The sequence below is a fragment of the Aythya marila genome (genome assembly GCF_965140915.1).
Source record: "Aythya marila genome assembly, chromosome: 13".
Classification (NCBI taxonomy): domain Eukaryota; kingdom Metazoa; phylum Chordata; class Aves; order Anseriformes; family Anatidae; genus Aythya; species Aythya marila.
In genome coordinates this window covers 14,898,829-14,922,946 of record NC_139054.1, presented here as the reverse complement: position 1 = coordinate 14,922,946, position 24,118 = coordinate 14,898,829, and the positions used below count along the sequence as shown (strand labels likewise).

The 24,118-nt window shown below is 54.7% G+C and overlaps 1 protein-coding gene across 2 annotated transcripts in view; it reads left to right on the top strand.

The window, feature by feature from the left end:
- MID2 (midline 2) overlaps positions 1-24,118 on the top strand; it is a 78,238-nt gene that overhangs the window by 45,647 nt on the left and 8,473 nt on the right. For both annotated transcript variants that reach the window (XM_082770425.1, XM_082770424.1), the window contains exons 3-8: positions 10,886-10,981; positions 14,778-14,885; positions 19,573-19,721; positions 20,163-20,290; positions 20,796-20,939; positions 23,228-23,389. In XM_082770425.1, coding sequence (XP_082626551.1) covers positions 10,886-10,981; positions 14,778-14,885; positions 19,573-19,721; positions 20,163-20,290; positions 20,796-20,939; positions 23,228-23,389 — 787 coding nt within the window. The remainder of the gene's footprint in view (positions 1-10,885; positions 10,982-14,777; positions 14,886-19,572; positions 19,722-20,162; positions 20,291-20,795; positions 20,940-23,227; positions 23,390-24,118) is intronic.

Sequence of the window (24,118 nt, the reverse complement as noted above, 5' to 3'; positions counted from 1 at the left end):
ATTTGATGGCCCATCCTCCAAGTGCTGTTTGTTTTCTTAGGGGCCAGGCAGCTGCCCTTGCCTTCTCCTTGCCCCGTGCGTGTCTCCTGTGGCTGCAAAGAGGAGCCAAGAGCTCCCCTGGGGAAGCCTTGTGTCTTTTCTCCCCTTCAGCTGGCCTTTGCCATGGCCTCGTGCCGGGTCCCACAACATCTCCTTCCTCTGCCCGTGCCGCAGGACCCTGGCATCCTCCAGCTCCTGGCAGAGGTGGAAAACTGGGCTAAACCTGTAAATATGGGGGCAGAAAGGGAGCCACGTGGCTTCAGGTCTGCGCGCTGCTGCCTGCCCAAATCACGGTACGGCGGGTGGAGGAAACAGCTCGTCAGCACGCACAGGAGTTAGCGCAACAGGGAATTCAAAGCCAGCTGCTGGAGCGTTTGATCGTCTCATTTGATCCTCGGAGCTGGGAGCTGGGCTTTTTGGGGGCATGCTGGGAGAGGGAAGGCACCGATTAGCAGGCTCTGTTTCATTATTCATTTGCAGCCGTCTCGGTGCCCCGGCTCCAGCGTGAGGTGCCGAAGGAGGGAGCAGGCAGGAGGGTGGACTGGTGTGGGAAAGGGGGGAAGGAGCAACTTGGGGCTGGGGGAGTAGTTATTGAAACATCTTTAGTGATGTTTCTCCTGCCAGGGACAGCCTCTGGGGTGCTACAGCCCCCGAGCAGGCAGCTCCTGCCCCGTGCTTGCTGTGGGGCAGCCCTCTTCTGGCTGCGGTGCCTGGGAGGGGGCTTGGCTGTGGACTGAGGTTTTTAGGGATCCGGGGTAGGTTTGGAACCATCCTTTGGGATCCCCCGTGGGGTAGCTGTGTACCTGGGGAGAAAAGGGGACTCTGGACCTGGTGGGCTCTCCTTGTTGCCCAACCCCTCTCCGTCAGCGGGATGAGATGTGGTGGGAGATCCCAGCCAAGCCGTCGGGAGCCCCGCTGTCTGCCTGGCAGTGGTGGGCGGTGGCAGCTGCTTGCTTCTTTCCTTGCAAGCCTCTGTTACACAGTACTTCAGCTCCTCCGAACGAGGTCTTCTGGGGCTGTGAGAAAGGCTGAGCTCGTTCACCTGCGCTTTGGTGGCCCTTTTCTGCTGGCCTTCTGTTTTCCAGAGATGGGGCCGTTGGCAGTGCAACTGGCCACGGGGAATGCTGGCATAAATAAACTCAGGGAAGAGACCTGAGCCTCTGTCCTCGCAACGCTAGATAGAAATGAAGCGGCGATAAAGGTGATAAAAGTCTCAAGCGCAAGGAAGAGGAGAGGCCGAATAAATGCACAACACAGGAAAGCTCTCCCTGGAGCTGGGGAGGCAGTGGGGATGCTGGAAAACACCCCGTGGTGCATCCCACCACCAACCCTAATGATTCGAGGTGATATTGCCCTTGCATTGCCATGGCTGTTTCCACCGAGGAGCAGTGGTTCTGCCCTTTTGCTGCCAAATCTTTGGGGTGGTGGCAGCCCCGTCTGCACAGCCCCGCTGCGAGCAGCCACGTCTCCATCTCATGGAACAAACGAGCTTGAGGACGAGCCATTTGGAGACAAGTTTTATTGCCAATTAATATTTCAGGTTAAAAGCATGTTCCGCAGTATTTTCGCTTGGTGAAGCTAAACTGTGGGACGTGGACATAACACAAGTCAAGCTCCCCCTGAATTGATTTCTTCCCCACCATTTGTCATCGACCTCTGGTGCTGTATCTTTCTGATCTCTGCAGAATTCAATACATTTTCTGCAATAATTTGAAATGCAGGAGCTTTAGCTTCACTTTCAAGGTAATTTTGTATTTGTAATTCAAAACCTATCTCCCCGTTGTTTAGGCGTGAATTCTACTCCTAATTCATTTTCTGCATTTCATATTCAGTTTTTGAAAAGCTGAATCTCAACGTTGCTATGCAGACCAGGCAGCTAGGAGAAAAGGATCTTACAGGTACCTTCCTTGAATTTTTTCATTACTTTTTGCTGGAATTTCATCTCTTCGTTTCCACAACAGAAGGTTGATTCTTCATTAAGTGCAAATACAGATTTGAATAAATCTTCTGCCAAATTCCAGATTTACTTTTTGCGAGCTCAGATTTAGTATTTCATCTCTTTAAATGGTATCATTAATTTGGAAAATTAAAAGATTTCAAATAATTTCAAAACCCAAGCCATGCACTGAGCCTTGCAAATGGCCCACAGGGTGATTTTGTAGCTTCCTAGGGTGCATCATCCGTCACCTCAGCTGTCAGACCTTCCTCAAAATGCAGGTAAGAGCCAATATAGTCTGCTATGATTTTATGTACTTAGTACAACTTCTACCGAGGAAGGAATCGCAGGCACTGTGCTATTAATCATTCAATCGTGCAAATGAAATAGGTATGCTAATATATTCCTCTATAACTGCATTCTCCAATTTCAAGAGGGTAAATGCAAGCCAGCATTTGACTAATGAAGCTCTCTTGGTTGGGAATCACACTGGGATCTTCAGGAGGTGGGGGGTGAAGGGTGTCTTTAATCAGAGCAGCTCAGGAAATTACCAGCAGAGCAGCTGGCCCTTTTGGAAGAACCCAAATGGTTAATGGAAACCAAAAGGCTTCAGCCTCTGCCAGGAGAACCTGGCCCAGGGGATTCCTAACTCACATCGGGAGCTCCTCGGTCTTCTGTTACAATTCCCACGCCCTCCATCATGGTTGTGCTTTCCATCACAGTTATGTTTTTGGTTTCCATTTGGTTTGTTACAAGTTGGAGCTTCCCAGGAGCAGCCAGGTGCTCAGCCTGGGCCTTTTGTGCTGGCCTGCCCATGTCCCCTGCCCTCTGAAGCCATTGGGATCCCCCCTCACTTACTCTGTCCCTTTGTAGGCCTCCTGTGGCTCCTCCTTAGATTTTCACCACACCTTGTTCATCCTCATGGTCCAAGTTCATTTTAGTGTTTCGTGTTCAGAGATATTTCTGGTCTTTTATTTTTATTTTTTGCTTAAGAGACCTTAACAACAAAAATTATTGTTGATTCCCTTTTACTTAGCTTGTCCTCTTCTGTCTTTAATAACCGAGCTAAAACGTTATCAGTGGTGTTCAGTGCCCTGCTGTTCTGAGTGTTCCCTGTGTGCCTCGGATCACTATTTGTCACATTTTTTTTTTCCTGGAAACCCCATCAGTGCATGAGATCCTCACATACCCTTGGGAATATTCTTAAGGGCTCTTCATAGCCATACCATTATCTGCAGCAGGAGTAGTTAATATAATTGCACTATTGTTAGTGAACCCATGAGGACTTACATCCGCTGGAGTTGGTTTCCACCCACCTGCCCTTACTTTTCGAGCAGGGCAACTTTTATGTCATCCTTTGTCTTTGCCTACCATGCATTTATCCACGTCCTTCAAAGGATGCATCTTCCATTCCACCAGTCATTTCTTCCACGAGGTTATGCATATTTATGGGGGTGAAGCTGTGTTGTCTACCTGCAATACTCTGAAAGGAGCTTTGTTCACTTTTGGCTTCAAAGCCCCTGGCAGCGTGGTGCTGCTAGCTGCAGTCCCAGTCCCGTTCCACGCCTGGCAGTCCTTCATCAGCTGTGAAGCAGTGGCTGTTTTCTCATGGCCTCGTTACTGCAGGGCTGCATTGTTGCTAGCTTTGTCCTCTGGCTACTCCTGTGCGTTCAGAAGAGATCCTCCAAGCGGTCGGTCGGTGTGCTCTGGTTTCTAATCCTTTTTCCACGTCTGAGGTTGTTAACCCGCATTATGGCTGTGATTTGTTGTCCTTTGGCATTTCTGCTTTCCAAGGGTTGTGTGTAACTTCTGTCTCGCCTTGACCTGGGTATTGGGTGTGTTTCTCCCTCTGGCTCACGGGATGCTGCCAGTGTAGCTGTCTGGGGACAGGACCATGTAAGCCTTGTACCCCACCGAGGTCTTCTCCAGTTATTTTCTCTGAAATAACTCTGCAAATGTCAGGTGCTGGGACTGTGCCTCTCTAATCAGCTGGCACAGGGCATTTTGACTCAGGCCATCAGTGTCAGCAGCACAAGCAACCTTCTGGACAGATAAGGACGCACTTTGAAACTGCCTTGATTTTTCCCAATTTTAAATCTGTTGGGGTGGGTTTGCTCTCCCCATCTGGGAGTTGCGTGCGCTGGAGATGTTGTACCCAAGGCAATCCATTGGATGTCCTTCCTCACTGGTGGAGAGGGGTGCTTCTGAAGCATAGTTTGCTTAGTTTGTGATGTCTCGGGATATCATTGGGAGATTTGTCTTTTGTTAACACCTTCTGCTTCTCACCGTTAGAAGTTTGGGAAGCCCAAGCACGGAGGGCTTTCATTGCCAAGCCTACTTGTGATTCCTGCCGCCACGACCCAACGGGATGATAAACAATGCTAACCCCAGTGAAAACTCACAGGCAGCTCCCAAAAAATTTCCAAGTCCCCTGTGCTCGCCCAGGTCTGATGACACCTCCCCGAGATGTGAATAGGCTTGGCCAGAGGCTCTCAGGCTGCTCCTGAAGATGCGCAGCGGAGACGAGGTGCCCAGTGGGTACCAGTCCTGCAGCCGCATCCTGCCTGTTGATCTGGTAAGATGCTGAGGTATAGGGTCATTCAGATGCATCAGAGAGGCAGAGACACAAAAAGGCACCTAGAATTATGACCAAAGGAGCAGGGAGATCCACGTGAGGGCTCGGAGATGGGGGAGGTTGCTCCCCCTTGGGCCTGGTGTCTGCTGGTTGTGCTTAGCACAGAGCATCAGGGAACAGCCCCCTGCACCTCCTGCTACTGGATTTGAAGAAAGTGAGGTGGAATTGCTCATTAGAGGAACATTTCTGGGAAAAAAAAGGCATTGCTTGGAGCAGTGGAAATCTTTTCCTTCCGCTCTGTCTTTTTAAAGGAGTAAATAAAAGTAGTAGAAGGTAAACAAATAAGCTCAGGTCTCACCATAGCTTGGGAATTTTTACATCAAATGTAGCAAATTTAATAAGATGTCTGAAAACCACATCCTTTTAGGTTGAAAAGCACACAGCCTGAACAGGGGAGTGAAATCTTTTGGAGTATTTAAGTAGGACAGCTCAAACAGCCAGATAATGGTTAGATGGCTTCAGGAATAAAAACCGACTTGTCACAGTCGGGATGAATTTAATAAAATATTTAAACAATTTTCAACAGTGCTGCAGTGGTACAGAAAACCACGATAATATCCAATAGCAGAAGAATGGCTTTGAAAAGATTAAAGGATGTAAACACTGAAGGACCCAAATAAGCCATGTGCATTTCTGCAGTGTTGTTGGATAAGCGTTCGTCAGGTGAGCCCGGTAGTGCCTCGTTAGTCCCCTTGTTTTTGGCTGTTTTTGGCTGTTTTTGGCTGTTTTTGGCTGGAAGGTGAGGGAAGCAGGGCACTGGGATGAAGGTCAGGGTTGTGGGCCAACTTTGAACCCAGCCTTGCTGAAGGCCTCAATGAGGATGAGGGGAAAGCCCTTGGAGATGCCTTGTCCTCCAGGCTCATCTCTGCGGTTGTTTTTTTGGGAAGGAAGCTGCAGGGATGGGGGGGCTGCGAGGCTGCTGTGGGTGCTAGGACCGCTCTGGCTGCCCCAGGGTTGAAGGTCTCGCTGTGTCTTGGCTACACGGGTGGGTTTCCAGCCAGAGCCAGCCCCATACAGATGCTGCAGAGATGCTTCTTCTGATGCGCCCAGAGGGACCTGGGTGACCAGCACATGCGTTACCATCTTCAGGGCTTCCTGCTGGAGACCGTTTCTTCACACCGCTTGATCCCGGGCAGCTTGAGGAGGTCTGGCCACCCCGTAACAGAGAGGAAAATCAGCAGGCTCCTTCTTGGCCTTTTGCTCATTTTACTCAGGAAAACAGGTCCACGCAGCTCGCCAGGGGACAGCTCGTTCTTTGGGCCCCGTGCTTGTGGGGACAAGCTCCAGCAGCCAGAGGTTATCCATCCTCACCGGTCCAACGCAGCCGTTCCTCATCTCTCGAAGAGGATGACTCGAGCCAAGGGCTTGCAGGTGTGAGGGCTCTTACAGGATCTTTGCCTGCAGGAATAATTTCGGAAGCAGAGTCCCTGTTTCTGTTAAGTACCGCAGGGACAGAGAGAGCAAACAGGGGAAATGTAAGTCCTAGAGACGCACGCTAAGCAGCCAGACAGCAAAACCTGCCAAGAGGATGCTTCAGACCGAGTCTGCAACTAATCAGCAGTTTTGGAGGAATGACAACATGAAACTATTTCGTGAGATATTTTTTTCTGCCCCTTGGAACTGTACAGACAGCTTTGATTTACAGAACTAGCAAGCTCTCCCCTACCCTGCTCCTCAGGTTGCCTTTCTGCAGGAGCAGAACCATTTTGTCATGTTCTGGGGGTAAAGGAGTGAAAGAGAGAGCTTTGGGGAGGAGGCCAGCGTGGCCCCTGCTTCGCACCCAAGTGGTGAGCTTTGGTTTGTGGAAAGCTGGCAGGGAGGCAGAGCTGACCTGGTTCCCAGCTGCTAATGCACACGACAAAGCCTCTGCAGGTCAGGGGACACGTCCAGGAGGTGCTCCAGGATCTGCGAACCCTTGCAGCTCAACATCCCGGGACATCTCATCCTTCAGGTCTCTTTTCCAGAAGCTACCATCTGGGGCAAGCGCTGGCTGCTGCTGCCAGTCCCCAGTGGGTTTGCCAGAAGGATGAGATGTGCTTTCAGAGGCACACTGCGTTTCCAGAAAGCATCATGGAAAAAAACATCGGGTGTTCTCAAATCCCTTGGAAGAGAGGAGGCTTCCCAGCGGCGGTGTAGGGCAGAGGCTACAGCACAAGGCTCTCACTGGCAAGGTCCGGGGCTGCCGTGCTGCTGGGCAGGCTTCAGAAGTGCAAATGAAGCCGCTTGCGCAGCGCTGGCAGCCTCAGGAACCTGGGCTTACGAGGATACGAGGCGTCCTTTCATTTCAAGTGCCTCCCTGCGCCGGCTGCGGGGTTTTCGGGCTGCCCCAGACACGTCTGTGTGAATCGAACACGATTGCTCTAATTCTCCTTGCGAGCGCTGGCTGCGCGGTTTCCATTCCCCCTCCTGACCTGCCAAAAACCAGAGCTCATGTGAAGCCGCGGGAGGAGAGGAATTTCCTGAGCAGGGTAAACAAGCCCATTCTCATTACCACGTCTCTGCTGCTGTGGAGTCCTCTCCGCTTTTTATTAAGGAGCCCCTCATCACTGCTGTGTCCCGAGTGGCCTTGGCTGGTGGCAGGGCAGTGGGGAGGGAGAGGTGCCTGGAGAGGAGCCCGGCAGGAGATGGGGTCGGGCAGGAGCACCCCGGGGCTGCCTGGCACCGTGCGTCCCATGGCACGGTGCGTGCAGCTGCGGTGCCACAGGGACCTGGAGCGCGCACCCTGGGGAGGTGGCCACGGGGCCAGCAGCACGGCACAGCATGGCACGGCACGGCCAGCAAGGCAGGAGAAGGGCCAGCACCATGTAATCGGGTGAGTTAGAGCAGTGCTGGTGAGCTCAGGCTGAAAGAAGATGCTTGAAAAGCACCGAGACTCCAATCCAATATCTGCTAATTAGGCAACAACATACAGCTGCATTTTTTTTTTTTTTTTTGCATTCAGTTAGCCCTGTTTACTTGAGCTTTTTTTCCTTGTCTTTTTCTCTCCTAAATATCAATTCCCAAGCAGGCGTTGAATGAGGATATGCTAATGCAGGCTGCTTTGAAAGCCTCTGTGGAGGACACGTGTTTGGGATCTGTCCTCCCCTGGCTCTTCCCTCCCTGCTCAGCCCAGCAACACTTCACCTCTGCGCTCCGGGCTGAGACTTTCCTCTGCTTTATCTCCTTGCAAAGTGGGAGCGAGGCCGCTGCAATGCTGGATTTGCAGCAGCAAGAGCAGGGCCCAGCCCCAGGTCTTGCTCTAGCGTGCGTGGGGTGAAAGGGGTGGGCTGAGGACACCCAGCTGGGGACAGGGGACCCGGCTTGATGGGACAGTCGAGCCTTCTCCAGCCTCTCTTCAGCACAATTAGAAATGCCGACAGAACAAATTGCTTCATTTTCTAGGTCAGCACTGCTGTTTAAGGTGATAGCAGGCACTGAAAGCTGGCATTTTATTGCAGCTTTTACTGAGTATGTTTTGCTGCAAAGCGACTTAAAATGCATTAGTGTCACAACGCGGGAGCTGCGCCGGAGCCGCTCGGCAGGCTCAGTCATGTCTTTCTGTCACTTGTCCTTTTGTCTACTGAAATTCTCTTAGCGTAGAAAGGCAGCTGGCTGGCTTATCATGTGTTCCCCCTGATTTTTTTATATTTTTTTTTTCCTGGGAGCTGGTTACAAGCATTGCATCAAAGAGCTGTGTTGCTACCAGCACTGGAGTCAGCAACGAGCAGGCAGCCCTGGCTCAGTGCTACCACGGGGAGGGAGATGGGGCAGGAGCATCCGTCCCTATGCCCTGGACCTGCCACGGCCCCAGAGCCGTGCCAGCTCCTGGAGGAAGCGTTTCCCATCTGCTCTGGCTTCTGTGGATGCGTGCACTGATGCACACCCATGTGTTTCGTGTTTGTGGCGCCTGGAGGGAGGGTGCAGGGACGTCCATCCTCCATCGAAAACAATTATAAATGAACAAGGGCAACAACAGCAACCTCCAAATAAATCACTGAGTAAACACTCTCCAGTTTTGGCGGCCTTTGCATGAAGATAAATTTGGAAACCCAGCCCTGCAACAAGGCAGGTCCAAGTGACGTCCTCCCAAGCCTTGATGCCGAGCTCGTTTGGGGGTGAGCCCTCTCCCACTGCCCGTTTTAATTGGTTCTGCAGTCTGGGCCCCCAGTAGGAGCCCCCATACTTTGCACTCCACAGCTCAGTGTTTCCACAGCCTTCATCCAGACCCTCCTTTCCCTCGCCCAGAGCTTTGCACCAGCAGAGCAGAGCTTCGTGCTCAGCGCCTGCAGGATCCCACCCCACATCCCCCGAGGCTCCAGCGCAGCGGCCGCAAATTGTGAGCGGAATTGTTTGCCTACCAGCCTCGTGCTGCTCAGCCCAGCGTATTAATTTTGCATCTGGTCACCTGCAGGTAAATCAGGTGCAGCCCTTGAGCTGCTCTCTCGGTGCTGCAGGAAGAGGTTTGCTTCTCGCCACGCTTGCAGCCAGCTGGGGCTGGGAAACGCTACCCGGTGCCAATCCAAGTGGTGCAAGGACGTGGTGGTGTTCCCCTTTAATCTCCTTTTCTCGCTTCTCCCCATTGTAGGGAAATCAAATATTCGGCATTTCAGTCCAGAAGGTGGATGTTTGAGGAAATTGTGAGTGCTCTATAACGCGATTTAACAAAACCCCTATTATTGCTGGAATTTATATGCACCTGCGAAATAACCAGCTGGTATAGTCAAAGCTCCTTGCACGTTTTCCTTTTTTCAGCACAGCGAACAGAAGGAAATGGTCTCATCGCTGTGTTCAGGTGCTGCAGGAGGTCTTACAGCAGCAGCAGGAGCCAGATGTGCCTCTTGAAGGAAGCCCTGCAAAGGCAGGGAGCAGCAAGAGGGGTGCTCGGATGCTCCCCATTCACGCCATCATTAACACCACTCAAACACTGCCAGCTGCTTGCAGCATCCCTGCACCACCGGCGTGCACTTAATGAACGGATAAGCGCTGTGTGTTCGTGTATGGGGGAGGAGTGACACTGTCCCTGGCAAACTTGGGATGCTGCAAATACGTTTTGGGCTCATGTGCTTCAAAGCACACTCCTCGAGCTCGTTTCTGCCTCCCCCTCTTGCCCTCCGCCAGCAGCCCAGGAACATGAAAGCAGATCGGCCGCGATTTCAAAGCTGCGACTTCAGTGCAGCCGAGTCGGTGATGAGGAAGATAATTAGCAAGTTGAATGTTCGGTGCTTTAGTGAGATGATGTTTAATAATACTGAGCTGTAAGGAAAGGCGGTGGCAGGAGCGGTTAGCAGCTGGCTTTTTCATTATCGATACAGCATTGTTGTGCAAAGCACTTCCAGTTAATGAAGGCACCCAGGGCTTCGCTGCATTTTTCAAGCCTGGTTCTGTGTTCTGCTTTACCAGCCATTGGCTAGCAATTTGCAGGCTTGCGAGCGAGCTTCGAGTATTTTAGGAGCCAGTGGTTTTCAGGAATTAATGCTTTGCCTGTGCTTTATGACTATGATTCAAGTTCTCTTGGCTAGCTAGACCCCAAATTATCCGTGCGTGCAGATGTTTATGGGTCTGCTGGAGCCTTGATGAAAGCCTTGGGCCGCGCTTTCTAGCCGAGTATGAATAAAACACCGCAGGGATCCTCTCTCGGCCCTGGAGTTTAAAATATTAATAGGCTATCAGTTTCACGACAAGCGGTGCAACAGGTAGCGAGCGCTTTGCTGTAAAACATTTTCTCTTAGCGAAACCACAGATTTTAATGGCAATGCAGTGTCGCTTAAATTATTGATACCAAAAAAATGCCCGTCCACTGTGTGTCCACAGATATCAAGCTCTGTTTTTCAGCACTCTGCTGGCTTGTGTTCTCCTCCCTGGAGGCAGCACAGCCCCAGGGGCACAGCCAGAAGCAGCCTGGTCGGGGAGCTGGGGCGGGAGACCCCAGCCTGCTCCCAGCCCTTCGTCTCCAGCACCAACAGAGGATGCTGAGGGGAGAGCAGGGATGGAGAATAGCAGCTATTCATTCCCAGCAGGCAGACTTCCTGGCTGGAAATCGCAGCAGAATAGCTCTTTATACCCTCACAAAAAGGCAGGACGTGCTGGCAAGGGGCGGCCAAACTCTGTCGGGTCTGGGCAGCGCTTGGCAGCAAGACCTTGGCCCAAAGTTATCCAAGTTTTTGCTCCCTCAGGCAGCACGTTGGGTGACAAATGGTCTGGTTTGGTGGTTGCAGTCCTCTGGCTTTGTTCATCTTATGTTGTGTTGTTTGTTTTTTTTTCTTTCTCTCTCTCCTCCTGGTTGTCTGGACTCGCAGCAAACCCTGGAGACGAATCTCACCAACTTGGTTAAACGCAACAGCGAACTGGAAAACCAGATGGCCAAGCTGATACAGATCTGCCAGCAAGTGGAGGTTGGTGAGAGTGGCCAGGGGAGAGGGCAGGAATGGGGAGGGGGCCCCGGGGAGCTCCCGGTTCGGCTGACGGGGTGCACGGGACTGCTCCCATCTCCTTTCCCAAGCAGCAGGACCATGGATGGAGTGGGAAGGAGTGAGGGTGGCTGATGGAGAGGGCTGGTGAGGGATGAAGCCCGCAGCTGCTTGCAGGGATTTAGAGGTTGGCTGCAGCAGGTCCCCATCCCAGTGAAGCCATGCAGCCGGAGCACAGGCAGCGATGCTGGGAGCATCTGAAAGTAAGGGAGTGAGTGAAGCAGGGAGGGAGAAGGCCCTCAGCGGGGCCGGGGCAGGCTCTTCGTGGTGCCACCCAGGGCGTGCGGCCAGCATTTCTCTCACTGCATTCAGTGGGGACAGACCCTCTGGGTGCAAGGCTCCTGAGGCAGAGCTGCTGAGGCTGATCCTGCTGGAGAAATCCTGACTCGTGTGAGTCTGTCCCACCGTCCTGAACATGCGATGGAGATGCTGCCTCTTCCACAGCCTCTGGCACCTCATCCTCAGCAAGGCAACGTGAAGCCTTCCTGCTGCAGTTCAAGCCTATGGCTCCCTGTGCCATCCCATCCACCCTGGGCACAGGGAAGGGGTTGTTTTGCCCTTCCCTCCACATGCCTGCAAGCAGCCCATCCGCCTGCCCCTCTCTGCTGTCTCATCGAGCCTCAGCCTTGTCTGCAGCAGCCAGCCTTCCTCCCTGCATCCCTTCCTCCTCCCAAACACGCACAGATTGCCTCCCTGCTTCCTTCCTGCTGTCAGAGGCGGTGATTGCAATCCCGCCCTGCTGGCTGTGGCAGAACAGCGGGCCAAAGCCATCAGCAAGAGGGAAAGGCTTTGTCCAGGGGATTACAGGGAAGCGTCGGCGGAAGACAGGCGATCACCTTTAATCCTGCTGAAGAAAGGGGCTCGGCCGACCTCGTTGCTTTGACCACTTGGTCTGTAAAACCCTTTGTGCTGGCGGTGTGCAATCAGGCATCATCCTGTGTTTGCATTTCCGAGGGAAGCACTTGGCCCGGCGCTGCCCTTGGCCATGGCTGCGATGCGCTCCTGTGAGCGGCACTCAAGGGGAAGAAGGCAGCTAACACCTTGCTGTTGTTTCCAAGTGCACGTAGCCGTTAATAGCAAATTAATTTGCAGCTTTGTTTGCTGAAGTGATACACGGAGAGCGGCTGCTGCAATTAGTTTCTTCTTAACAGGCTATTGATTTTTCGGTGCTAAATTGAGCGGCGGTTCCTTGAACCAGAACCTTGCCGGGGGGAAAAGACACTGGTCTGCTGCAGGGATCCCTGACGTGGCTTCAGGGGAGCTTTGCCAGGGCTTGAGCAAACACGATGGTTATTTATAGAATCACAGAATCATTAAGGTTGGAAAAAGCCCTCCAAGATCATCTGGTCCGACCAGCCCCCTACCACCATCACCCACTGAACCCTGTCCCCAAGCACCATGTCCGACCTTTCCTTGAACACCCCCAGGGACGGTGACCCCACCACCTCCCTGGGCAGCCCGTCCCAATCCCTGACTGCTCTTTCTGAGCAGAAATGTCTCCTCATTTCCAACCTGAACCTCCCCAGCACAACTTGAGGCCATTCCCTCCAGTCCCATCACCGGTTATCTGTGAGAAGTTAGGTCCTAGTTATCTGTTAGATCCAAGTTATCTGCGAGCAGGTAGACCCCCGATGTTCTTTCCTTCTGCACAGCTTTCCAGCCACTCTGCCCCAAGCCTGCAGCGCTGCGTGGGGTTGTTGTGGCCAAAGTGCAGCACTCAGCACTCAATTTTGTTGAACCTCATCCCACTGGTCTCTGCCCATCGATCCAACCTGCCCAGGTCCCCCTGCAGGGCCTTCCTACCCTCCAGCAGTCCGACACTTCCCCCTGGGCCCTGTCTGGGGGGTTTCCAACCCTGCAGCTTCCCCTGCATGATCCTGGAGCTGCCTCATCACCCAAGCAGCTGGCAGGGACGCAGGGGTGCAGAGATTAGGGCATGGGGGGATGTGCGGATGCGAGGATGCAGGGATGCTGCATGCACCAAGTGGGATAATTTCCCCGTAGCACAGCATGCAGGAGAAAAGGCGTCTACACAGGGAGCTGCATTTTGTTCCTTACCACCTACCCCTCGGAGACTGGGGCTCTGCCTTTCCTGCAGGCAGCAGCAGCGTTTTGTTCTGAGGGTGCCAGCAGCGCCGCAAGCACCGGCAACAGCCTCAGATCAGCTCAGTGCATGGGTAGGAAGGAGCTGGGACAGACTGCGAGTTTAAGGGCATTTGCATCTTCGAAAGACTTGTGTCTGAATCCGTCCACAGCGTCCAAAAGGACAGGCCTCTGATGTTAAAAGCCATTTGGCATTTCGTGTGGATTCTGGAAGTTTCAGACCTCCCGGCTGTCGTTTTCCACACTGTTTAGGAGTTTTCAGCTTTGCCAGTCGTTCTGCCTAAAATAACAGTCAAAATACATTTCTGAGCCTCACTAAATATGCGGTCCTGGCCTTCAGAGGCAGCTTTAGAGAGAGAGCACGCTAAAGTGTGAAGCAGAAAATATCTTTGCCCTTCCACGCTTGCCGCAGGCAGGGGGCTGCGTTGGAGCTATTTGTGGGCACCGCGGGGCTGTGCCAGGCCCCAGGCTTAGCACAAGTCCTCCGTTGGTGCTCAGGAGGCTGTGCTGCCGTGTTCTGGCTCTCAGAAGGGAGGCCAGGGCCACACAGGGAGGACGGTGGGTCCGTGTGGGTCCGAAATCCTGGCCCTGATTTTGCGCTCCTGGGAAATCCAGGGGATGTCGGTCTCTGGCTGCACCGATGCCTTCCCTTCTGCCAGCACGGATTGCAGCAGGCTGCGAATCCTGGGCTTGATTTCCACCCCCTGCCACTACCTTGCAGCAGATTTGGAAGATTATCCACTGTTTTTCTCAGCGGAGTTATCTTTGCAGACCATCAGCTGTCTCCCACTTTGGCGTTGCATAATCTGCTGGCCAGGTTTAAAAAAAGATCTTATATCAAATGTGTTTAGCTCGGGGTTGGCTTCAGACTGCTCTGCTGTTTCAGATCTTTTTGAGAGTACAGAATGAAGAAAACCTATTTATGTCCTTCAGGACACTGTTTAATTCAAGTGACAGGGCTGAAATCCCCGTCTGTGGAGTATATTCCCAGTTCCCCATCCATCCCCCGAAAGGATGCCAGTCTTTCTCAGAGAGAGCAGAGTAAAACCTTTACCTGTGCTTTCACTGCACTCTTTGCATGTTTTTAAGATATTTTTTTTTCTAATAAATCTGTGTATTTGAAGCCTGAAGAAGGGGTCCAGCAGGGATTAATTAGCCTGAACGAGGCAGGACACCCTCACCACCGTACGTGGGCATTTTGCAGGGGCATTGATCTCACGAGGGTTTCTTGGTGGCCGCAGGGTAGCAAAGCCCCGGTGGCTGTACCTATGTGGGAAACAACCCAGCAGGACACTTCTTAGCACTTCTGTCCTCGGGGCCCAGTGCGTTATCTGAAAATAAGGGTGCAGGAGGTGCTGGTGGTGCCCGGCTGCCTTCAGAATTTGCTCGCTCCTGGGTCATGGGCTGACGGACACAGCTGCAACACGGGGGGGCTGGAGGTTGGGGGTGAGCAGAGGGGCTCAGGGTCTCGCCTCCCAATTTCTGCCCCAGCTGAGGAGGGCTGCAGCATGGCAGGGCCACCGGTGGTACCCCAGCTTTATTCGGAAAGGGGTGCCACCGTGACGGCGGGGTGCTGCGCCTGGGTGCAGACACATGCGGCTCCGCTCCTCCTGCCCAGGTGAACACGGCCATGCACGAGGCCAAGCTGATGGAGGAGTGCGACGAGCTGATGGAGATCATCCGCCAGCGCAAGCAGGTCATCGCTGTCAAGATCAAGGAGACGAAGGTAAGTTGTGCTGCCTGGTTCCCCGTGCCCCTCGCTGCCACCTCTCCCCAGGGCTGTCCCCGCGAGGACGAGCGTGCGCTTGGAGGAGCGTGGCCAGAGGAGGGTAGGCGCAGCCTTGTATCAGCCCAGACGGCCTCCTCGGGGCTTTTCTTACACCACGCTGCTAATATAATAATGTGGAGTTAATAATGAAGGGCCGTCCGAGCTCTGCTCTGCGTTGTGGCCCTAGGCGAGTTTTCCTTCCTTACGGAGGCTCCCGCTCTGTGCATCCCCTGCAGCACCGAGGGGTAAGCCAGGGAGCTCATCCTGCTGGGAGCACCAGCACCCCAAATACAGGGTTTTTCTGCAGACAACGGTTTGGGAGCAGGTCACGCCATGTGCATATGTGCGAGAGCCAGCCAGCGTCACTCTGGGACACCACGGACCCTCTTCTGCAGGAGCGGAAGCTTTAAAATGTGCACTTTTATCCCAGGCACTTCAGGAAACATATTTTATGTAACGGTGCCTTCTGCTGGTCCATCTGTCTGTCTGCCTCTCACTTCCCACCCTCTCCCCCTAACGTCTTTTGACCACGCTGTCCAGTTTCAGCCGTACTTGGCAGAGAGCTGGGACTCTTGGAGCTGGTTTTTCCTGCAGATTTGGCTTCTGGGAAGCGCAGAGAGGCCCTGACTCGTGCCCCAAAGCAGCCTGTAAATTCAAACAAGCAACCTGGATCCCATATAGCTCCAAGCACTGCTCCTGTAGGAAAGGGACAAGGGGAGAGGGAGGACACTGGTGGCACTGTGGGGGAGTGGGCGGGTGGGGAGGATCAGGACACCCCGGGCATCCCTGGGATGTTTAAATCCCAGCTTTTGGGAAGCCCCTCAATGATGCTGCTCAGGAACAAGGATGGGAGGGCAGTGAGCGGTGCTCAGGGAATGGGTTTGGGAGAGACACCTGTGGGATGTGACAGCATCCACACGGTGCTGTGCACCATCCATGGGCGCTGTGTCTGTGGGGAAGGCAAATCTACAGAGCAGCCCCTGCCAGCTTCTTAGCTGTGGTCCTCAGACGCCTGCAAGACTGCCAGCATCTCTGTTCCGAGCTGCTCAGGAGCAAGGCGAGATGCAAGACATCTGGAGAACAGTCGAGCAGAGGGGTTTTCTCCATGGCTTTCAGCAGCGTAACACCTACGAGCAGCGGTTTCCAAGCAGCCTTTCTGAGAAACCCCAGCTGCAAACACTGGAGAATTAAAAAAGACAGAAAAAAAAAAAAAAAGGCAAAAAAAAAGCAGAAAGGGGGAAGCGCTGGAGACTGCGGCTGCTTTGATGCGCACAGACAGCAGAGCAAGAAGCACTGCGCTCCTGCTGAATTCCCATTTGGTTTCCACTTCTGGGCTGCTTTTGCTGATGGACAGCAGGACATACAGTGTGGGTCGCTGCTTGCTCTGCCGACGAGCCCCTCTCTCTGCCATTTAGAGACGAAAAAGCCCTCAGCGTGCAGGGCAGGCAGAGCATTGCAATGCTCCCCTGTTTGGCAGGGCACAGCATGTGGTCCCAGGGGGAATTGGCTGCTCCGGCCCTGGGTAGCTGTGCGCTGGAGCTCCTCCACCTGCAGAAGGCAAGAAGAAACGTGCGAGGAGCAGAGCAGTGGCCTGAGGTTTGTGTCGTGTCACACGTGGGAGGGGAGGCAGCCTGCAGGAGGAGGCATCCCCGGGAGCAGGCTGGTGATGCTGGGGGTCAGGCACCACCACACAGCACCCCATGGTGAATGGGGCACTGAGGCGGTGGAGATGCATGGGCAAGGCCCATGAAGCTGTGAAAATCCTCAGGGATTAGTGCTGCAGGCTCTGCTCGCTGCTGGGATGTGGTTGGAAGGAGCTGGTAGCCAGGCACACCGTCACAGCAAGGGCAGGGGCTCCCCTCGCTGTGTTTGCCGTGTCCTCTCTTGAACCATTTCTTCCCATTTCTCTCCCTTATTCTCCCTTTGATTTTTTTATATTTTTTTTTTCTGACGAAGCTGCTCTTAAAACGAGCCATCCATCAGCCCATTAAGCCCCAGCAGGAGCCTCCCTTCCTTCTGCAAATAGCCATTTGGAGCTGTGCCGCCTGCTGCTAGCCGAGGCGAGCGCTTCTCCCCGCTTCTCCCTGCAACGTGCCGCCGGCGAGGCACGGCTCGCGGGGACCTGCTGCTCCCTGCCCTCCCCACAGCCCCCGGCACACCGCTGGGGCATCAGCTCCCCCAGCCTTGGTGTGTGGGGGGCGCAGGGCTCCTGTTATTCACCCCTGGAGAGGTCACATAGAACGGAGACAGAGCGTTCTGGGGGTACACGCGGGTCCCCTTGGCCCTGAGCGCGTCCCTTCAGCTGTCACAGCCCGGTGAGGCGACTGCTTAGCTGCAGCCCAACTCCTTGTGCCATTCATTCCTGCATTTCCAGGCATGGTGCTTTCATTGTCAGCTCTGTGCCCCCGTCTGACCCCCGTGTTTCCTTTCCTGCCTCCCCTCTCGCCCTGTCAGCCTCCTGCTCGCACCGCACCTTGCCCAGAGCTATGCTAAGCAAGGGCGTGAGAGGCAACGGCTGTGGGGCGAGCCGTGCCATCGTTTAGATGCTGGCTTGATTCATCTGTGCTTTATCCAATGAGGCAGCTGACTCCTCCGCTCACCGCAGGGCTCCCCCATCCCAGTGAGATGCTGGTAGGATGGGGCACATCCCCACGGGGATGCTCTCCTGGGGGTGTGGAGCAGGGTGGCTCGGTGCAGCAGCCTTCCTCTCGCTCCCGCGGGCATTACGCATGGCTCTGAGCCCTGCGGGACAGGAAGGTGCTGCCTCCTGGCTCCAAGCAGCTCCCTGCAAGACAGGAGGCCTCTCCCCTCAGAAGACACCCCCCAGGTGCTGGGTGTGCCACCTGAGCTGGCTTTAGACGCAGCCTGGGGCACGGGGATTTGGCAGGAGAAGCGAGGTTTGGCAGGAAGGGCACAGCCGGGTGCACAGCCGCTCCTCTCCTGCAGTGGGCACATCCCAGGGGATGCCTAAGCCTGGGTGCCATCGCAGAGCTTGTGGCACTGGCTGGAGGACACCCCAGTGTCCTCACTTCGTGGTAATTCACCCCAAAGTCCCTTCTCTGGCAGCTGGGCACGTGCCACGCTGTCCCCGTGGAGCTCCATCGGCCATACCTCAGGCTGCAACGGGAGTCCTTGGATGCAAAGTTGGAGCTTTTCCTCAGCTGGAGCGGCTCAGAGCTCATCTGCTGGCTTTTCACCCTACTCCTGTCTATTCTGAGGTCCTGGGGCAGCGCTGGGGCTGGGAGGTGGCAGAAGGACACCCCGCGAAGGGAGCGGGGCCGCGGTGTCAGCCAAGGATTAGCAGGCTGCTTAATTGTGAGCGCGATGACAGCGCTGGCACCGGGGAGAGCAGCTCCAGCAGCTCCTGTCAGCAGCCAGGGCTCATGCTCGGCTTCTTGACGGATCGTTTCGAGTCACAGGCATGGTGGGCACGGGCTGACAGCGTGCCGGGGGGGCAAGGGGCAAGGAGCTGGCAGCTGTGGGAGCCGCTGTCGTGGCAGCGTGGTGAGGGCTGCAAAGCGCCCCGATCTCTAAAAAATAAAACTTAAAAAATTCTGGCAGTTCAAGTCTAGCACCATGCTTGGCTGCAAGGGTCTGCTAAATAAGCAAGGGGAAACGGTGTCTCTCCGGTTGGTGCCATTCCAGAGGACTGTTGGTTTTACTTTAATGCACGGTGCCTTTCGGGAAAGTCTCAGGTGGCTTGGAAGTGCAGGGCAGAGGTCTGGAGTGGGAGTCATTATTTCAGAGTCCGCTGTTTCAGATATTCCCAGCTTCTGAACCTCGTTTTCTCTTCCCCTGGGTGTCTTTGCTGCAGATGCACGGAGGAACAGGGCAGTAGGAATTGGTATTTCATTTGCAAGTGCCTCGTTGACCCTCTCGAGATGCTTTTCCAGACAGAGAATTACTTCCAGCTCTGCTGGTGGTGCAGTTCCCAGCGTGCTGATCCACCTCCTTTCTCCTGGAAGAAGGGGGTTAAATCTTGTGATTATTTTATTGTTGGAGCTGTGTGCACTAGTTCATCAGACCCTCCAGAAATGTTGGCTTGGCAATCCATGAGCAGTGCCAGGGATGACCTGGGTTTGGTGCCTGGGATTGTTCCTTCAGGTTGGTCCTTGCTGAGTGGAGGACTTAGGAGTTCCTAAGGAGTTCCTAAGGGCCTTTCACCTGAGCTTTTCCCCCACATTTCTCCTAAGAAATGATGTTTCTTCTGGTTTCTTTGCTCCCCTGAGCACTGACACTTTGCAAGAAAGAAAGGGGTGCCACCAAGCCCGTTGTTATCGCTTTGTGGCTTGTTCAGTGGTGTCTTAAGTCACCAGTAAGTACCCTCCAAGGAGCCCTATGGGAAGGGGGCTGAAGGATTGGAGTGTCCCTGAGTGGGTCGCAGGACTTGCGGGATGCTTGTGGGGATGGAGCCGAGCCCACTGTGCCCTATTTTGGGGTACAAGCTGATGCCTGGATCAGTTTTCCAGCTCCTGTTCCCCCATGCCACGGACACCCTTCCTGTCCTTTCCCCTCTTACTGCAGCCCCTCACCCCCAAAAAGCAGCGGGACCCTGCTGGAGGTGGTCCCGGCCACCGGGCAGCTCACAGCCCCCCTCCGCGTGCCGCTCTCTGAGCACCTTCGCCTCCCCCTGCTCCCTCTGCAGGTGATGAAGCTGAGGAAGCTGGCCCAGCAGGTCGCCAACTGCCGGCAGTGCCTCGAGCGCTCGACGGTCCTCATCAACCAGGCGGAGCACATCCTGAAGGAGAACGACCACGCGCGGTTCCTGCAGACGGCCAGGAACGTGGCCGAGAGGTGGGCTCGCTGGGTGACACCCGGGGTGCCCCCTGCCCCGTCGGTGGCCCAGCCACAGCGAGCTGTCCCCTGAGCGCAGAGCCAGGGGTGCCCCCTCACACCCCGCTGCGTGCTGCCCTCGTATTAATTCTGGCGGTGGGTGGCAGGGCAGGAGGAGCACCGCAGGTCCTGGTGGTGCTGAGCAGGGAGCCGACGTTGCTCCCTGGTGGGGAGGAGTGGTGGAAAAACCAACGGGGTGGGAACCAGCCCAGGGTGCCGGGACCCCCAGGGACGGAGCCCCCCGACCTCATTGCCTCGTCCCTGCCACCCCCGGGGTTCCCCAGTGCCAGGCTGTGGCACCGCGGGCTGCCCGCGCCCTGCCCGTCGCCCACCTCACCCCTGCCGGGAGCCGGGAGCGGAGCGCACCCTGATGCGGATGGATGGGCTCTTCTTTTCTTTCAGGGTCGCCATGGCAACTGCATCCTCTCAAGTTCTGATACCAGATATCAATTTTAATGACGCCTTTGAAAACTTCGCCTTGGATTTTTCCAGAGAGAAGAAGCTGTTGGAGGGGCTGGATTATCTCACCGGTGAGTGCACGGCTGCGCTCCCACTGCCTGCGCCCCGCTTCTCCCCCCGGCCCTGCTTCTTGCATCCCACCGAGGGCTGGGGGGATGTTTTAGGGCACTCTCGTCACCGGTAAGTGGTTGACCCCAGCAGAATAAAGGCCACCACGCTGTCCCCAGGGCAGCGACCTGTCCCCATCCTCTTCTTTGCAGGGTGCCTCTGCTCCCCTGCAGCCGTGCAGCAAGGTTTTTGTGCGTAAGGCGGGGGGCTGGGGACACCCCGGGTGAATTAGCTGATTGCGGTATTGTGCCAGGGGCTGGCAAGTCGGGGGGAGGGCTGCGAGCTGCGGAGAAGCAAGGACATCATTACTCAGTGACGTGTAAAACGAGACGGTTGTGTGCATCGAGAGGCTGCTCCCTGCATGAGCCCGTCTGTCTGTGGGAGCAAAAAAAAAAAAAAAAAATCTTACGCATTTTAAACCAAGAAGACACCAACTGACTGAAACGCACCACCTGTGGTCTCCCGCAGCGCCCAACCCGCCGTCTGTCCGCGAGGAGCTCTGCACGGCCTCCCACGACACCATCACGGTGCACTGGATCTCGGAGGACGAGTTCAGCGTCAGCTCCTACGAGCTCCAGTACACCATCTTCACCGGCCAGGCCAACTTCATCAGTAAGTCGCCGCTCGCTGAGCAAACCCCCTGGCTCGGATGGGCACTGCTGGGTGCAGCTGAAAGCAAAGGGCCAGAGCATTGCAGTCCCTGTCCACGCGGGAGGGCAGTGCACAGCTGGCAGGGCACATCTGGGAGCACACATCCAGCGGGACACACAGCTGGCAGGGCACATTTAGGAGCACACAGCTGGGAGCACACGGCTGGCAGCTGTGCTGGAGTTTTGCCCAAATATCAGCCAGGCAGAAGCTGACGGCTGGAAGATAGAGCACACCAGAAATCACCAGGGGGGGATAGCTAGGTAGTTTATTCCCCTCCGACACCTGAAATGATCAAAGCAGGCTTAGACTCCCAGCTTCTTAGCGCCACGGATTGTCGTTAGGGAGCGGTGGTGAATTGCAGGTCAGAGAAGCCAGGGCTTGAAGCTGTGACCCACTACGAGCCCCCCAGGACAGGCGTGTCACATCTGCAGTCTCCTTTTAGTCTTCCTCATTGTTCATTGTCAGGAAGGCTTATTAAAAAAAAAAAAAAAAAAAAAAGAGAGAGAGAGAGAGAACATAGAAAAGGGAGTTGTTCGGGTTTCTGTGGAGGTACAATTAATTGGGAAAGAGCAACTTGGTCAGAAAGCCAAGGACGATTTGCCAGTCTCAGGAGCAGGGATTTATTCCTCTGGGTGCCCAGGAGTCCTCCATGGCAGTCCTGATATCAGAAATAACACACGCATTGCAATTTCTTGTAACACTGCCTTTTCCCTAAAATTCAAGGGAGGTTGCACAAGCACTTAAATGGAAGAAGGAAAATATATCTTCCAGTTTTCCTGTCCTCAGCACTCAGTGCTGTAGGGAATGAGGTGTCCCCCTGCCCTGTCCCCCTGCCTTTCCCTGGGGGCGAGGGCTGTGTGAGGAGCTGGGCAGCAGGGGCGGCTCTGGGGGAAAGCCCAAGGAGGCAGACGTCAGGAGCAGCTTCCTAGGCTCCTCCGCTAGCTCTTGGTAGAAGGAGGAAAGAAAACATCAGTTAACACCTCAGAGGAGCAAATGAATAATATATTGTCACTTGCAATAACGTGTTCGGGGCCGGGTGATGAAAGCGTCTGAGTCCTGGCTGAACTCCTGCACAGAGAAACGCCAAAAATAGTGCGCTGGGCTCACCTAGCAGGAGCACCAGGAGGCTTCCCAGGGAAGGAAATACCTTTTCGCAGAGCACACAGTTGGCCTGTGGAAACTCTCCCCTTTACGCTGCCTTTAAAGCCAAGGGCTCGGCAGGAGTCAGGCATTTTACGGATGACGAAAGCTGCAATAAAAAGGTTTTTTTTTTTAAGCTTTGGCAAGGAGAAGCCCTCAGTCTGCAGGGACAACCCCTCCTTGATAGTTTTGAGAAGGAAACCTGCCTTGGAGGCCAAATCACTCCCAGATTGTCATCTCTCAGCCGCCCTGTCCGTTCCAGTGAAGGACCCAAAGGTGGCCCTTGTCTGCAGGGAGATAACTCCTTGGCCATGCAGCACGCGTGCGAGGAAAGCAGCTCAGTGTGCAGGATGCTGCCAGTATCATAGCTCTTTTATTTTCTACTTCATATAGCATTTCTCCGCTCCCCTAGGCAGCTTCCACGTGTGTTTCAGACCAAATCCAAGCTGACAATGACTGCAATCTGCCCTTGTCCTCCCAGTGAGCAAGCCACAGGGGGGTAAATAATCACCCGAGCAGCATCCCCTTGCGGGCACGGTCCCGCTGTCCCTATGTGAGCCTATAAAGAGGGTGTGTGCAGCATCTCCCGGGCTCCTGGCACACCGCTGTGCATGCATTCACCAGCGACGGGAGGCTGAAAACCCTCCTCTGTCACCCTTCATTCCCAGCCCACTCCTCATGAATTGTCTCACACTTCGCCCCCAGACCTGCTGGATCCAAGAAGCCCCCAGCTACTCCGTCTGAGCTGCCTCGTTTTAAGTCTCTTTTGCTGAAAGCGATGCTCCCGCGTTGCAATATCTGCCCCAAAGCTGCTTGCTGACAGCCCAGAGCTGGCCCCTGGTGTCAGCGCAGGTTTTGCCCCCAAAACCCACAGCATCCTCTTCCCCCTGCAGGTTGCCCTCGCCCCAGCCGTGCTGGTGGCAGTTGCAGCACCACCAAGTGCTTTTCTCCTTGCCCCGTGCCATCCCACCCTCGATACAGCACAACCTGCAGCGTTAGGCAGTAGAGCCTCCAGATCTCTGGGCTCCCAGCTCCTTTCCATTTCCAGAGTCCTTTGGCTCCGAGTCCCTTCCCTGCGAATAACCCTTCTCCCCTCTCCCGCGCCGCAGGTCTCTACAACTCCATGGACAGCTGGATGATCGTCCCCAACATCAAGCAGAACCACTACACCGTCCACGGGCTCCAGAGTGGCACCCGCTACATCTTCCTCGTCAAGGCCATCAACCAGGCAGGCAGCCGGAACAGCGAACCCGCCCGCCTCAAGACCAACAGTACGTGCCCCGGGGGCTCCTCGCGTTGGGTGGGAGGCAGAGGAGATGCTCCAGATCACAGGGCTGTGTGTTTGTGGGGTGATGTTCGGAAGAGAGACGTCAGAGGGAGCAAATAGGTTGGCTCATCGGGTTTTGGCCCAAATCCACCTGCTGCGTGACTGCATCTTCCTGACGCTCATCAGAAACCCTCCCGGCCCCAGCGAGCGCAGCGCTCCTTCGGGTTTCCCTCCCCGGCGCTGCTATCACATCTGCCTTGAGCAGGCTTTCAGAGTGATTTATTGCCTCCGCCTCCTCGTTTTCTTTGCGAAACCTGTGCGCCTTTAAACAAAATGAAATTAAGTGCAGTCGGTGCACTGGTGGGGATGGAGGGGAGTTGCCGAGATGCAGACTCCAATCCAGTTCTGCCTTGTTTATTAAAATTGCATCCCTCCTGCGGTTGCTGTTTTTAAGAGCTTTCCCGTGCTTTGAAAAGTGCTCGCTCTGGAAATAAGAAATCGGGGACTTGACAAGCCAAGAGCGATTATGTGACACAGCAGTGCAGAGGGGAGCGAAGGCGCTTTGCTTCAGCAGCTCCCCGGGGACAGGGCTTGCTCCTGTGTTTTTTTAAGTGCGTGTCAGTCATCGGAGACACGGGCTCACTGCTGAGTGCTCCGCTTCGCAGCTGAACTCGATTTAGTAGATTAAATAAGTGCCCAATCGGGTTTTGAACTCCCCTTGTCGCTTGGATGT